Raw genomic sequence first — 16,381 nt, forward strand, 5'->3', positions numbered from 1 at the left:
GCCTGTGGTAAGTAAGAAAGGACCAAGCCATTTTCATACCTTGGATTTCACACATGTGTTTATATCACCCCTCACTTCCCCTTGCTCACCATTCCCTTCCAATTCATTGGGGGCCATTGTTAGAATCTTCATCACCACTTGTCCAGACTGTTGCAACAGCCTCCAGGCTAGTTCCTGCTCACTATTCTTTACCCTGCCATCATCTTTCATCAAAAATAATTTGATTATGAAACTTCTTTGCTTTAAAGGCTTGTTCCCTGTTCCTCAAGGCTAGTGGTCACACTTCTTACTTAGCCAGGCATATGAGGCCCTTCACAGCCTCAATCCAAGTTTTCTCTTCTGGTTCTATCAGTCAACTCATATAACTTACCCGCTAGTCCCACTTTAACTGTTCACTATTCTTTGACCCTCTTAAGCCCTTTTAAGACTTTTTTGTCTTCTTTGCCTTTGCACAAACTCTTCCTTCTGCCTGGAATGACTTTCCTGCCCTCTCTGTCTGCAAAATGTTCCTCTTCCTCAAATACCAGATCATTCCACAATTCGCAGTTGAACCCTCCCCCCTTTTGCCATCCTTCCCTCCTCTTTTCACAATATCTGCATCTCCTTGCTCCCTGATCACAAGATTTATTCTTCAATTATCACAGTTTCCTACTTGTGCTAAAACCTCCTATCCCAAGTTCTACAGAAGCAGGAGAATGTTTCATTCCCCTTTGCATTCCTGGTGCTTAACAAAGGAACAGGTCCAGTGGATGTTTTAAAACTAGTATCTATAAGCTGATGACTTATAAGCTAGATGCTCTGCTAAGTACTTTAAATGTTACTTTATTTACTCTGTACAACAAATGTACAAACTTTTACAAATGAGGAAACTGAATTTCAGAGAAGTTAGGCCTCTTGCCTAGGGACACACAGCTGGTGACCTCAAGGTTTTAGTGGGATATAGAATGGAATCTGTTTTAATTTCTAGCTGATAATGCTATATGACTATTATTAGAATATCAGATAGATGTCAGCATACTTTTTCGGTGTGGTTTGGCAGTTTTTGACTAAGTCTCTCCACTCTGCCCCTTACTAATTATGTGATGTTGAGTAACTTACTAAACTTCTCTAAACATCAATTTCCTCAATTTGTCAATGGGGAAAATAATACCAAGCTCACACAGTCATCATAAGGATCCAGGGTCAACATCTGTGCAAGTTCCTCAACCTGTCTCTGCTCGTCACAGCTGTCACTGTTCCTTCCTACTCTGAGCCACGCATTTCATATGTTCCATCCACTCCCTCAGTCCTTACCTTCTGAAAAATGAAACCATTTAAACTTCTAACAGATGAAGAAACTGAGGCTTAGGGAAATAAGTAACCTGCTCAAAGTTTCTTCTAAGGAAATCTTGTTCTTAAGGTCCCCCAGAACTGAATGAGCTACTCAGATCAATACCTAAGTAGTATGTAAAGGGATCATTTTGCATGTATGTGTGAAAATTCAGCTAGGGACATTAAAGAGACTGGGTTTGAATATGTTTTCCTTTTTTTTTTTTTTTTTTTTTTTTTTTTGCGGCTGCACCCACAGCATATGGAGGTTCCCAGGCTAGGTGTCAAATTGGAGCTGCAGCTGCCAGCCTACGTCACAGCCACAGCAACTCAGGATCTGAGCCAACCTACACCACAGCTCACAGCAACACTGGAGCCTTAACCCACTGAGCAAAGCCAGGGATCGAACCTGCAACCTCATGGTTCCTAGTCAGATTCATTTCCACTGCACCACGATGGGAACTACTGTCTTCCTTTTTTCTTTTTCTTTTTTTTTTTCTGGGAGCCATGAACACTAATTGTGTGATAAGCCAGAGAATTCTCCTGGAAACAAAATTCTGGGTGAGCCCCCGAATGGGCGCATTAACTTTTCTACTCCCTGCTGTCTAAATTTTCCAAGTTCCTCGAATTTCTACCTTCTCCACTGAGCCCTCAGTCAAGTTCTCTCCTCATTCCCAATCCACTTCCTTCCAACCTCCAGGCAGAGCTCCTTGAGGACACTCCCAGCTCAGTAGAAGGGAAAAATATACGCAGCCTCTGCCTTAGGATCTGGCTCCTTAGGGACATTTTTGCAGGGTCCACACTTTCAACACCCTTAGCATCTGTCTCCCACCAATTACCTGCCTTGTTCCATTTGCTTATTCCTTCCCATCTGCTTATGCCTCAATCTCTAGGCCAAGGCTTTTAGACTCAAGTGCCTACACGGTCCTGGCAGGTAATGTAAATGAACAAAGTAGGCCACTTGGGCAGAGAAGAGAGTCTATCCCATTGGAAGCTGGGCAGCCTCTGCCAGGTTCACTAGTCATTACCTTGTGGGAATGTGGGCCCAGTGTTATTAGGTATTCTGATTTCCCAGGGGAGCTGGATATCCAAATTTATGTGAATTCTCCAGATTTTTAAAATATTGGCAATGAATTTTTTTTTTCCTTTTTAAGACCACACCTGCAGCATATGGAAGTTCCTGGATTAGGGGTCAAACAGGAGCTGCAGCTGCCCGCCTACACCCCAACCACAGCAACTCCAAATCTGAGCCATGTCTGCCACCTACGCTGAATCCTTAACCCAATGAGCAAGGCCAGGGATCAAACCCACATCCTCACGGATACTAGCCAAGCTCTTAACCCACTGAGCTGCAACAGGAACTCCAGTAATGTATTATATTTAAGGTCTCTTTTCTTTTTTTCCTTTTTTCTTTTTTGTCTTTTTAGGGTCACACCTGAGGCATATGGAGGTTCCCAGGCTAGAGGTCTAATTGGAGCTGTAGCCACCAGCCTATGCCACAGCCACATCTGTGACTTACACCACAGCTCATGGCAACGCCAGATCCTTAACCCACTGAGCAAGGCCAGGGATTGAACCCATAACCTCATGGTTCCTAGTTGAATTCGTTAACCACTGAGCCATAATGGGAACTCCTCTCTTTTCTTTTTTTCAAAAGACTGTTGCCTGTCTGCATACTGTTTTGGCCCTACCAGCCTTTAGGTTTTAACCTCCACCCCAGACCACATCTTTCTCACTTTTACCTATGTCACTTGGTTGTCAGAGCTTGTTTTGGACCCTGACCCAAAACAGACTTCTTGGAGCTCACATCTTTCTGTTCTATAAATCTTTCTTGCTGCTAAAGGTAATCTCTTCTTCCTCTGACCTCCCATTATATACAGCAAGCTTGTTCAGAGCTTTGGTCTTGCATCACATTACGGTCTATATTCCTGGCTTGTTATAAGCTATGTGATCTGAGCAGGTTGCTTGACATCTCTAAGATTCAGTTTTATGTAAAGTGGGGGATAATAGTAGTACCTACATCCTGGAATTGTAAGGATTAAGTGAAATAATATATGATGTAAGATAGTATACCATAATGCCTGACATATGGTAAGAAATGTTAGCTATGGTGAAACGTCCTCCCTTGGTGGCTTCTAATAAAATTTCTGTCTGATTCATCTTCATTTTCTCTTTATAGTTTAGATTGGCATTTCTCTAATAATCAGTGATGTTAAACATTTTTTCATGTGCCCACTGGCCAACTGTATGTCTTCTTTGAAGAAATGTCTACTGAGGGCTTCTGTTTATTTTTTGATTGGGCTGTTTGATTTTTTTGTTGTTGAGTTGTATGAGCTGTTTGTATATTATGGAGATTAGGCCCTTGTTGAATGCATCATTTGCAAAGATGTTCTCCCATTTTGTGGGTTATCTTTTCATTTTTGTAATGGTTTCTTTTGCTGTGCAAAGCTTTTGAGTTTAGTTAGGTCCCATTGGTTTATTTTTGTTTTTATTGTCATTATTTTTGGAGGTGGATCAAAAAAGGTGTTGCTGTTATTTATGCCAAGAGCATTCTGACTATGTTTTCCTCCAGGAGTGTTATAGTATCTTGCCTTAAATTAGGTGTTTAATCCCTTTTGAGTTTATTTTTGTGCCTGATATTAGATAGTGTCCTGATTTCACTCTTTTACATGTAGCTGTCCAGTTTGCCCAGCACCACTTATTGAAGAGATGATCTTTCATCTTCATTTTCTCAACATTAAGTAAAACTATTGAATGAGTTAATAAATAAATAGTCTCAGCCCCTCTCTTTTTTAGCCTTGAGTCACTAGAGCCTGGCCCCTATATAATATATTCCTAAACCACTCCATTCATAATTACCTCCCCCTTCTCTAAACCTCTGTTGTATTGAGTTCAGAGGTAAAAACAAGTGGCCTGGGCACTGCAACATTATGAAATTATTTGAAACTGGTTCTAGACATTGAGGCAGGTTATAAAAAACAGGAAGTTTTATTTATAAGTCTACATTTTTTATTTCTCTTGAAAAATAACACTATGTTGTACTGGACCTCATGCTTGCACCCAGAACAATAGAGTGATGACCAGAAGCATCTCTCAGGATAGGGCTCATCCACTGGTGTAACAAAGCTTCCAGCATTCATACAATGTGAAGGTATAATAAACCACAAGGCTGCATCACTCACATCTCAGGGTCTCCATGGGTATTCTATGTTTGCCAGTCATGACTTAAGAGTCTGCACACCTCACCACTAGACTACCTTTTTTTTTTTTTTTTTTTTGCTTTTTAAGGCCACACCCATGGTACATGGAGGTTCCCAGGCTAGGGGTCTAATTGGAGCTGTAGCCACCAGCCTATGCCAGAGCCACAGCAATGCAGGATCCGAGCTGCGTCTGCAACCTATACCACAGCTCATGGCCAAGCCAAGTCCTTAGCCCACTGAGCAAGGCCAGGGATTGAACCAGCAACCTCATGGTTCCTAGTTGGATTCGTTTCCACTGCACCACGATGGGAACTCCTAGATTACTTTTTACCTTTATTTCATCCTCCTTAGCAGAGCAATGTAAATTCACTGTAGATTCATCAAAAGGAAAAATTCCCTCTTTCTATAAATCCACCAATTTAGAGGTAATCACTATGAATATTTTGACATATTTGCTTGCTCTCTTGTTTCTGTGCCTTATTTTCTTTATAATTCCATAGCCTTATGTTTTCTTGTGTCACTAAGAAGTCATCATCAACTTCATTCTTAGTTTACTTAACCATTCACCTACTATGAAAATTTAGTCAATTTTTATTTTTCGCTATATTAAGTATGGGTGTAATAAACATTTTTTTAGACAAATATGTTAACATTTCTCTGATTTAATTATCTAGATCCCTAATGGTGAAATTATTAGAGCAAGAGGAGTAAGCATTTTTTATGATAAAGAAAAATGGTAGTTAATATAACTTGCAGAATTGGAAGTGTAAATTTGAACTGTTGCCCATGATGACTAATGAGCAAAAAAGTCTTTATAAATTAAAGCAGACATAGCAGAAATAAAATATCTGAAGTCTAGAAGGTGAAAAATGGGGTTTCAAAGACAACTTAGTAAAGACAGTCACTTGATTACCAATTATAGGACAGGATATCATTTTACTGTTTTTGGCATCCTACCTTACATAAACATATTTTAGGTGGCTTTTTTGTTTGGCTTTTGACTTATTCATCTGCACTGAACCTGGCCTTCTCTTATCTATAATTAGGAGGTCTATTATAGCAACTTCTGGGTAATAGGTAAGAATCCATGTGCTAGACCCGTATCAGAAAAGGCAGAGCCAAAGAAATATAAGCCTTCATTAAAAATATAGAAAATAATAGATTTTAAAGAAAAAGAATGTGAAGCCTATGACATTTCATTTTGACAAGACTTCCCATCCCCTATGAATTCTTATAACCCACATGGCATTGGTAAGTACTAGTGGCCTCATTTTACAGATGAAGGTACTGAAATTCAAGGAGCTGGGTAACTTCCGCAAGATGCTATTTCTAATACGTACAGAACAGCTTATTAACTGCTTATTACTTGATGCCAGCCTGACTTAAAACTCTGAAATTTATCCAAGACATAATACTACCTACAGACAAATGGAAAACATCTACCTTCATGCTGCAGTGGAAATTTGCACACCTCACTCATATTAAAAAAAAAAAAAATCATCATGTTTGGTATATTTACCCCTAAGTTGTGCTCTTTGAGGACAGAAATCATGTTTTCTTAGCTTTATTCTGTTTCTAATGTGTGGCACTGTGCCTGGAACAGAGGTGCTGAATGAACTGAAAAAATTAGTGAGAGCATGAAGAAATAGGCAGTGTCCAAGTTTGCTTGCATAAGCACTTTTGAGACGATACAGAAAGGTTATAGCCATTCACAGTCAGTAGTATGTGATAGTACCATCCTTCTTGTATACTCTGAGCATTATTATCCCTACACCCTAACAAAACATAAATTGTTAGTTTGATAAATGAAAATATCTCATTGGTATTTGCACTGGCATTTGCTTAGTACTTAGTGAAGATGAATATTTTGTTTTTTTAAAAATTACATTTTAAAGTTTTTATTTTGAATTAATGAAAGAGACAAAGGAAGTTAAAAAAGTATAAAGGAGGTCCTGTGTGCCCTTCACTCAGTTTGCTCCAATGGTAGTGTCTTGCATAATGCTAATATAATGTCAAAATCAGGGAATTGACATTGGTTTGATCCAGAGCTCATTCAGACTAGTTTTATTTTTTTTTTCATTTTTTTATAGCGATTTTTATTTTTTCCGTCAGACCTGGTTTACAGAGTTCTGTCACTTTTCTACTGTACAGCAAGGTGACCCAGTCACACATACATTCTTTTTCTTACATTATCCTCTATCATGCTCCATCATAAGTGACCAGGTATAGTTCCCAGTGCTATACAGCAGGATCTCATTTCTTATCCATTCCAAAGGCAATAGTTTGCATCTATTAACCTCTGCACTAGTTTTACATTCCACTCATCTATGTGTATGTGTGTATGTGTGTGTAGTTCTGTGCAATTTTATCACACATGTTGATTCCTGTAACAACTGCCATTATCAGATACAGAACTGTTCCATGACCACAAGGCTCCCTGGTGCTATCCCTCTGTAGCCACACACCTCTTCCTTTCTCCACCACCCCTAACCATGGCAACCACCAGCCTGTTCTTGTCTCAGATGATTTTGTTATTTGAAGGATGTCATAAAAAAGAAATCACACAGTAGCATTTTGGGATCGGCACTTTCACTTAGCATTATTCCCTGCAGATTCATCCAAGTTTTTGTGTGTATCAATAGTTGTTTCCTTTTATTGCTGAGTAGTATTCATGGTATATGTGTACCACAGTTTGTTTAACCCACAGAAGGAATTCACGCACAGAAGGACATTTTTTCCCCCAGTTTTTGACTGTTAGGAATAAAGCTGGTATGACGAATCATGCACTATTTTTTTTGTGTGTAAACAGTTTTTCATTTCTCTGGGATAAATACCCAGGTGTGCAATTACTAGATTATATGGTAAATGTATGTTTAATTTTGTAAGAACTGCCAAACTATTTTCCAGAGTGGCTGTACCATTTTATAGTCCCAATATCAGTATATGAGTGATCCAGTTTCTCTGCATTCTGCCAGCATTTGGTGTTACCATTATTTTTCACTTTAGCCATTCTGATAGGTATGTGGTGATATCTCACTGTGGTTTTAATTTTCATTCCCATGATGACAAATAATATTGAACATATTTTCATGTGCTTACTTATCATCTGTATATCCTTTTTGAGGGAAATATTTTTATATCTTTTGCTCATTTTCTAATTGGATTATTTGTTTACTGTTTAATCTGATAAATGAAAATATCACATTGGTGTTTGAATTGGTGTCTTTTTTTTTTTTTTTTGTCTTTTTAGGGCCGCACTAGCAGTATATGGAGGTTCCCAGGCTAGGGGTCTAATTGGAGCTACAGCTGCTGGCCTACGCAAGAGCCACAGCAATGCCAGATCCGAGCTGCATCTGAGACCTACAGCACAGCTCATGGCAATGCCGGATCCTTACCCACTGAACAAGGCCAGGGATTGAACCCGCAACATCATGGTTCCTAGTCAGATTCGTTTCTGCTGTGCCATGACAGGGAACTCCTGAATTGGTGTTTCTTCACTGTCCACTGAAAGTGAACATTTTTTGTTATTCATATTTTTTTAAATCAATTAACTGCATTGGATTTCTTTCGTCAGTCATTAATTGTTGGTTTCTATTCCCAGTTAGATTATAATAGTGTTGGCTTTTACTTCCATATTCTCCACACTGCTTCAGATTTATTGTTTAGTTGGTTGAAAATAGTTATAAGATGGAGGTGATGGTCTAGGTTTATCTTTTGGGTATGTATTTCAGGTTTTACCCCATGTTTATTTCCTGGCTGATATTGACTAATTTGTTTACTTCACTAAATATTTCTTTTTAGGATTTTTATTAGATATTCTGATAGAGTCAAACTTACTATTTGAATCCCAATAATACAGAACTGTGACATTTGGATTGTTTGGCCAGTAATATGCTGAGGCTACAGAAAGAAAATTTTAGGCTCATTTTGATTTAAAAGCTTACTAAGAAATGCTTCCCTATTCCAATTCGACTACGTTTTTCCTACTTATTGACATAAGTGAGTGATCCCTCAAATTCTAGTCAGGCTTGTTTTTTTTTTTCTTTTACATCATCAGATTTGCCACAGGCTTCACCTCTGAGAAGCCTTGAATAACACATTTCTTATGGCTTAATAAAGAAGAATGGAATCTGTGTCGGTACCAAAAAGCCAACATGTGAAAGGACAGCTGCCAAAAGCAGAGGAGACTCCAGGTCTGGCTGACTGATGCTGGGCTGTCTCCATGTGGCCTTTTATGGGCACCATAGGTGAGTGTGGTCCAGTGAATAGGTCCCCTTTCATCCCTAAGTGTTTCGCAGGAGTGGTCTATTTGCTGTTTCTGTGCTCTGCTCCCTAAACCTACCCCCTCGACTCAGCTGGGAGTGCTCTGCCAAGGTCACCAAAGACCTCTGGACTGACATTTTCAGTCATTTGCCTACTTCACCTTTCTGCAGAACTTGACACCGTGACTACCCTTGGCTTTGTGAAATATTTTTCTCCTCTTAGCTTAGGTGACCTAATCCTTTTTTGGTTTCTCCCCACCTCTCTGGGACACTTATTCACAGTCTCTTTCCCTGGCTATACACACTCTCACCAGAGGCTTCTGTACACCCACCAAATAAATGTATTCGTTTGTCAGGGCTGTGGTAACACAGTACCACAAACTGAGAAGTTAAACAACAGAAGTTTATTGTCTCACAGTTCTGGAAGGCAGAAATCTGAAATGAAGGTGTCAGCAGTGGGGGGGGGGCCGCACCCACAGCATATGGGGGGTTCCCAGGCTAGGGGTCTAATTGGAGCTACAGCCACCAGCCTACACCACAGCCACAGCAACGTGGGATCCAAGCCACATCTTCGACCTATACCACAGCTCACAGCAACTCCAGATCCTTAACCCACTGAGCGAGGCCAGGGATCAAACCCGCAACCTCCTGGTTACTAGTCGGGTTCGTTAACCACTGAACCATGTCGGGAACTCTGCTCCATGGATGTTTCTGAGTCCAAATGTCCTCTTATTTTTAAGCGTATCAGACACCTTGAATTAGGGCCCACCTTAATGACTTCATTTTAACTTGATTATCTCTATAAAGACCTTATCTCCAAATATGGTCATATCCCGAGGTACTGGAGGTTAAGACTTCAAATGGGAATTTTGAGAGGACTCAGTTCAACCCCTAACAGTCCTTAGAGTCACTTTTTCTCTATTTCATGTGCTCAATATGGAAGTCTGGTAAATGTGCTTTGTCTTTGCATCATCACCTCTTCCTCTTCCTTGCAGCTCTCTTCTCCCTTTGTTTCTATGGCATCCCCTTTTCCTGCTTCACTCCAATCTTTCTAGTCCCTCCTCCATGTCTATTGTGGCCTCTTTATCCTCATCTACCTCCTGAAATGTCAACATTTTCCAGGTTTCATCCTTGGCTTCTTCTCATTCCACCATCCTCCCTCTCCCTAGTGATCTTACCTACAATGAGAATTTCAGCTTTCACCTGTACTTAATTTTTCTTTTTCTTTCTTTTTTAAAATTTGAAGTACAAGGTTATGTTGGTTTCAGGTGTACAGCCAAGTGATTTAGTTATCAGGTTCTTTTTCCTTATAGGTTATACAAAATATTCAGTATAGTTCCCTGTGCTATGCAGTAGGTCCTTGTTGGTATCACCTGCACATATGATGAAGACTCTTAATATTTACTCCAGCCTATACCTCTTTCTTGAGCTTTACACATATATATCCACTTGTCTACTTGAACATCACCATCTAGTTTTTCCAAAGGGGCACAAATTCAGCATATTAAAAAAATTAACTTTTTCTAAAAAGACAATTCCCCAAAGAAGATATACAGATGGCCAAAAAACACATAAAAAGATGTTCAACATCACTAATTATTAGATAAATGCAAATCAAAACGACTGTGAGGTACCACCTTATACCAGCTAGAATGAACATCATCAAAAATTATACAAACAATAAATGCTGGAGAGGGTGTGGAGAAAAGGGAACCCTATTACACTGTTGGGGGGGAATGTAAATTGGTGCAACCACTGTGGAAAACAATATGGAGATTCCTCAGAAAACTAAAAACAGAATTACCATTTGATCCATCAATCTCACTCCTGGGCATCTATCCAGAGAAAACCCCCACTCGAAAAGATACATGTACTCCAATGTTCATTGCAACACTTTATACAATAGCCAAGACATGGAAACCACCTAAATGCCCATCAACAGAGGAGCGGATAAAGGAGATATGGTACATATACACAATGGAATATCACTCAGCCATTAAAAAGAAAGAAATAATGGCATTTGCAGCAACATGGATGGACCTAGAAATTATCATGCTCGGTGAAGTTAATCAGACAGTGAGACACCAACATCATATGCTATTACTTACATGTGGAATCTTAAAAAAGGACACAATTAACTTCTTTGAAGAGCAGATACTGACTCACAGACTTTGAAAACTTAACAGTTTCCAAAGGAGACAGGTTGGGGGGTAGGGGGATGGGCTGGGGATTGGGATGGAAATTCTCTAAAATTGGGTTGTGATGATCGTTGTACAACTATAAATGTAATAAAATTCATTGAGTTAAAAAATTAGGAGTTCCCGTCGTGGCACAGTGGTTAACGAATCCGACTAGGAACCATGAGGTTGCGGGTTCGATCCCTGCCCTTGCTCAGTGGGCTAACGATCTGGCATTGCCGTGAGCTGAGGTGTTGCTGTGGCTCTGGCATAGGCTGGTGGCTACAGCTCCGATTAGACCCCTAGCCTGGGAACCTCCATATGCCGCAAGAGTGGCCCAAGAAATAGCAAAAAGACAAAAAAAAAAATTAACTCAACTTTTGCCTTCTCTTTCTCCTTGGCCCAAACCCCTTCCACTTCTTATATCCCCTATTTTGTGAAGATGCCACTGTGTACTTAGGTCTCTGTTTCTGAGTCCATATCTGTCAGAAACCAAATCTTCTCAATTCTAGTGCTTAAACTTCTCCCAGATGCATCCTCTCCTCTTTTATGGCACCATAGCTGCCCTAGTTTCATGCCCTCAATACCTCTCCTTGGGTTAGTTTCCTATAGTCCTGTAAGTCCAATAGTTTCTCAAATGATTCTTTTTTTGTTACCTCAGATCAGTTCTGTACTGTGCTGCCAGAGGAATTTTTAAAAATTTTTTATTAAAGTGTGGTAGATTTACAATATTGTGCCAATTTCTACACATTCTTTTTTAAAGTATTATTTTCCATCATGGTCTATCCCAGGAGATTGGATATAGTTTCCTGTGCTATTCAATAGGATCTTATTGTTTAAAGGAATTTTTAAAACAGATTTTATTGCACTTTGGCTTGTTTATGATTCTTCAAAATTAGGCTGTAATTTTAGGATAATCACAATGGATCCTGGGCTTGGGGAGCTCCTTATTCTGGTCCCTCCCAGATTCTAGCTTAATCCCCTATAAGTGCTACCTCTCAAGCATCATCTCACAGCTATAATTGCAATTCCCACCTCCCCAACACCTCATTTGTCTATTCAATCACCTAGACCTTGGGTGTTGACCCATTACCCCCACAGCTGGTGGTCCATAAAAGCCTCAGGAGGGTTGCTGAGCCATCATTTCTCTCCAGGGCTAGCTCTTTGCTGCCGGTTTCAGCCCTGCATCTAACTTGGCTCTTGGCTTCCTTAGCCTCATTCTCTTTTCCAACATTTGGCTTCCCATTGTGATCAGAGTCATTCCCAGGAAGCGGCTTGTCTTGTCCTTGGGCTCCACCTTTCATGTCAGCTCCCCTGAGGGCCCAGCCGAGGGTTGTCTTGACAGGCTCAGAGGGGATTGAACACTTCATCTGGAAAAAACCTTTACTGAATTCCATCCTAGCATTGCCTTCAAGTAGCTGTATCATTTTGGACAAAGGACCTCCCTTCTATTTCTTAATCCTAACAGTAATAGTAATAAAAACAACTCATAATCACTGAGTACTTAGCAGTAAGGTTCTAGTCACTTTTACATGGATTATCTCATTAAACTCTCACAACCACCTTACAAGGTATCACAGTCATCCCCATATTTATATAATAAGAAATTAAAGATTTCAGTTTTTGAGAAACTTGTCCAAAGTCACATAGCTAGAAAGTAGGAGAAGCTGGACACAAATTCCAGCATTCTAGTTCCTAAATGTGGCTACTTAACCACTGCACTGTTCTGCCACTCATTGTTCAGTTCACTCTAGAGCCGTATTATCTGTTTGTAAAATAAGGAAATGGGCACTCTGGCCTCTTCCACATAGAGTATTCTATGAAAACAGGCCTGTCAGGATCTCATGATTTATAGGTAGTGTCAGTATATTTTGAGGAGGGGTCAAGAGACTAAAAAGTTAAACACAAAGGGCCAACCGCCTGAACAATGGAACTTCACAAATCATGCGTGTTATCATGTACCACCAGACAGCTGTCTGCTTTTCTGAGAGAAGCCAGCTATTGGTTTCTTTTTCTTAAATATCTAATTTTATTTTTCTTCCTGAAGATGTGACCCAAGTTCAAAAGCACAAAGTTGAAAATATAAATCTTCTGTATTTCTGATTAACATTGTGTGACTTTAGGCATTATGTATGAAAGTAGTAGCACTGTACATTCTATTTTTTTTCTTAAGCTAGACACATTAATAACTGCTCTACCATAGAATTTTTAATGATTGCATGTTATTCCATTATGGACCTTCCATAATTCATCAACTACTTATGTTTAGACATTTAAGTTGTTTCTAAGATTTTCCCTATGAGAAATAATGGCAAGAAAAATACCCATGTCACTAAAACTTTACAAATGTATATATATGATAGTGCCCTTACAATAAATTCCTAAAAGTTAAACTACCTGGTTAAAGGGCATATACATATTAAGGGTTTTTGATATGTACCACCAGATTATTGTCTGGAAGATTATATCATTCACAGATAACAAGGGTTGCTCCCTCCTTAGAAACACGTAGTTCTTACTTGCATGCTTGCTTTTAAAACAAAATGTTTGCCACTTCAATAAAAGAAAAATCTTGTTCCAATGTTGAAATGTGCATTTTATTTCAGATAAGACTAAATATTATTGGATGTTTGTATTTTAAAATTTCCTATTCATGATCAATTTTAAGGCACTGTGAGACAAAAAAAAAATCTTAATAAGAACAACGTAGACAATGGCCTGTAGTTCTATTGATATCTGCACGTAGTGTTAGTACAATGAAGGGGTACCACTTCTGTGGTTCCACAAAAATTACAAATTCTGATATTGCTTACTTCATACATGGGTAACATTTTAAATTTTCACTGGAGGGAAAATAATCTTTACTGGGAAATTAAATTATTATTTGTTGTTGTTGTTGCTTTTTTTAGGGCCACACCCACAGCATATGGAAGTTCCCAGACTAGGGGTTGTATCAGAGCTACCTACAGCTGCCGGCCTAAACCACAGCCACAGCAACGCGGATCTGAGCCACATCTGTGACCTACACCACAGCTCACAGCAACGCTGGATCCTTAACCCACTGAGCGAGGCCAGGGATCAAACTTGCATCCTCATGAATCCTAGTCAGGTTCATTAACCACTGAGCCACAAAGGGAACTCCCAGAAATTAAATTCTAATCTTCTGAAATACAGGCAGCAAAACTGTCTCTCAAACCTTAAGCACTGGGTAGAGGAGGGTTATATAGATTTTCAAAGAACAATAGGAAATAATGAAAGACTCCAGTTGCCACCATACAAGAGAGGAGTGGGTGTGACTTCTAGTAAGTCACTGCCATGGGGGCTGACAGAGCACAGAGAAAACTTGTGGTGCAGGGTGAAGTGGAAAGAAAGATTTTAGCTTTACTCCTCATGACCAGTTTGACCTTTAGCTAATTATTTGGCCTCTTTAAACCACAGTTGTCTCATCCATAAGATACAATGATGATATTATCTGCCCGAGAGTCATCTGCAAAATTAAAATTCGGTGGAATACTACTAATAAAGTACACAACACAGCATGCATGTTCAATACCAAGTAGCTAGTTGAAATACCCCACCTCTTTCTGCTACCTCACCCTACTCAGAATCTCCCATGGCCTGTTAGTGACTCAATATCTAGGGTCTGCATTTTCTTCTTATACCTCTTAGACCCCTTATTCTTCTTCCTTTTCCTTGTCCTCTCTCCTTCTACCTTCTCTATCTTATTCCCAACACCCAAACAAAACTGGCCTTCATGTACATTGAATTTACTTCATCATTTGTTATTCTTGTACAGGCTTTTTAAAAGTTCCTTATTCTTGCAGTCAACAACTGCATCATTTAAATATTTGAAAAACAAATTCTAAAAAATCAAAATTAATCACTTAAAAACCCCCAATGGCTGATAAACTTTTTTTGGCAACTCAGATAATTCTCATCTTGAATTAGTAGTCAAATGTCTTTGGTTGGAATTTTTTAAAAGCTTCCCTGCTGTGGAGGTATAGGATCAACCTAGAGTGATGGAGCAAGAAGGGAGAATGGCTTTAAGACTTTAAGTAGTCTTTTGCAGCATTAGACCACTCTCGGTCCCTGTGTTCCTGCTTTTGGCTCCCGCATAAATGTGCCCTTAATACATCATTAGCATTCTTGGGACAGAAAGACAGAAAACATAGCACCATCCTCAACCTCAGCCTGATGCTGAGGTCACATAACTCATAACTGCATTTCAAAGAAGAAGAAGAAAAATGATCACTCACCAGCCGAGACCCATCTTCACTGTTTCTGCCATTGGGGTAATGTCTGGGAATGACCCTGCTTGTCAGTCTGTCTGTCTGTGCTAGTCTGTGCTGCAGTAGGAGGAGAAACCCCTCCCACGCCTGTGAAAGCCTTCCTCCTCAATGACTGTGTACTCTGCAACTTTCTTTATTAAATGCGGTTCCTCTTTTTTTTTCTACAGATTTTGCCAACACTTTTGGAAGAAATTTAACTCTTTTCTTTCATTTTAACTTGTTGACCTGAGTCTAAATATATTTTTTAAATAATAGTTCAGTGGCTTGAGTTCCAGACCTGGCAATAAGATAAGGATGACTAACCCTATCTCCTCTTGAAACTCCCTCAAAAAACCTAGGAAATAAGATAATTAAAAGAGAAAAAAACTCTGCATATATAAAATGGAACAAAAGAACATTGTACCGGATTTTGGTAAGACAATAAAAAGTGTGATTTATTATAGATGTGGATTGGAAGTAAGTAACCTCCCCCCTGTGATTTCAACCACAAGATGATGGAAAATTTCACTGAACTTCAGAGGCAAGGAGATGTCTTCCTGTGAGAGCTGCAGAACCTAGGAGGGTAAACAAAAACTACTGCTCCTATTATGTCATTCCTACTATAGCCAAAGATTAAATAGGTCAAAAAGAGCACTCCTGAAATAGGGACCTGAAAAAAAAGCAGTATCCTAAAATTAAAAGATGTATTTCAGAAAAAGCATAAACTTCATCAAGTGGAGCCTATTACCAGAAGAAAGGAAATTCCTGCATATGAACTAAAAAAGTCAGTTAAGGAATGCAAAGTGTTCAGATTATCAAGGAATTTTTAAGAAAATGGATTTTTATCCAGATAAATCATTATGAGCATTTTAAATTCCAAAGAAAAAGAAAACTTAAAAAAATTTAATGACTGCAGAGAACATTAAACCAGCTAGGCCTCTTAACCCGCAAGGTCAGCAACCACAGAACATTATCCATAGAGTTTTGTGGTAGCATTCTCTATTCAGATTAGATGACAGTTAAGTGTGAAGTCAATAGAAATATATTACTAAGCAGACAGAAAAACAATAACAAAAATACTACCATAAGAAAACTTTTTTTTTGCCTTTTTGTCCTTTTTAGGGCCACACCCACAGCATATGGAGGTTCCCAAGCTGGGGTCTAAT

The 16,381-nt window shown here is 39.2% G+C and overlaps 1 protein-coding gene across 4 annotated transcripts in view; it reads right to left on the reverse strand.

Moving 5' to 3' along the window:
- Positions 1–15,328, reverse strand: part of CD86 (CD86 molecule) — a 73,011-nt gene extending 57,683 nt beyond the window's left edge. For 3 of the 4 annotated variants that reach the window (XM_047791093.1, XM_047791078.1, XM_047791036.1), the window contains exon 1: positions 15,204–15,328. In XM_047791093.1, the coding sequence (XP_047647049.1) occupies positions 15,204–15,235 (32 nt within the window). In that variant the 5' untranslated portion in view covers positions 15,236–15,328. The remainder of the gene's footprint in view (positions 1–15,203) is intronic. The other variant, XM_047791063.1, reaches the window with a different exon arrangement.
- Positions 15,329–16,381: the final 1,053 nt, after the last annotated feature.

This window comes from Phacochoerus africanus, chromosome 1 (assembly GCF_016906955.1).
Source record: "Phacochoerus africanus isolate WHEZ1 chromosome 1, ROS_Pafr_v1, whole genome shotgun sequence".
Lineage (NCBI taxonomy): Eukaryota > Metazoa > Chordata > Mammalia > Artiodactyla > Suidae > Phacochoerus > Phacochoerus africanus.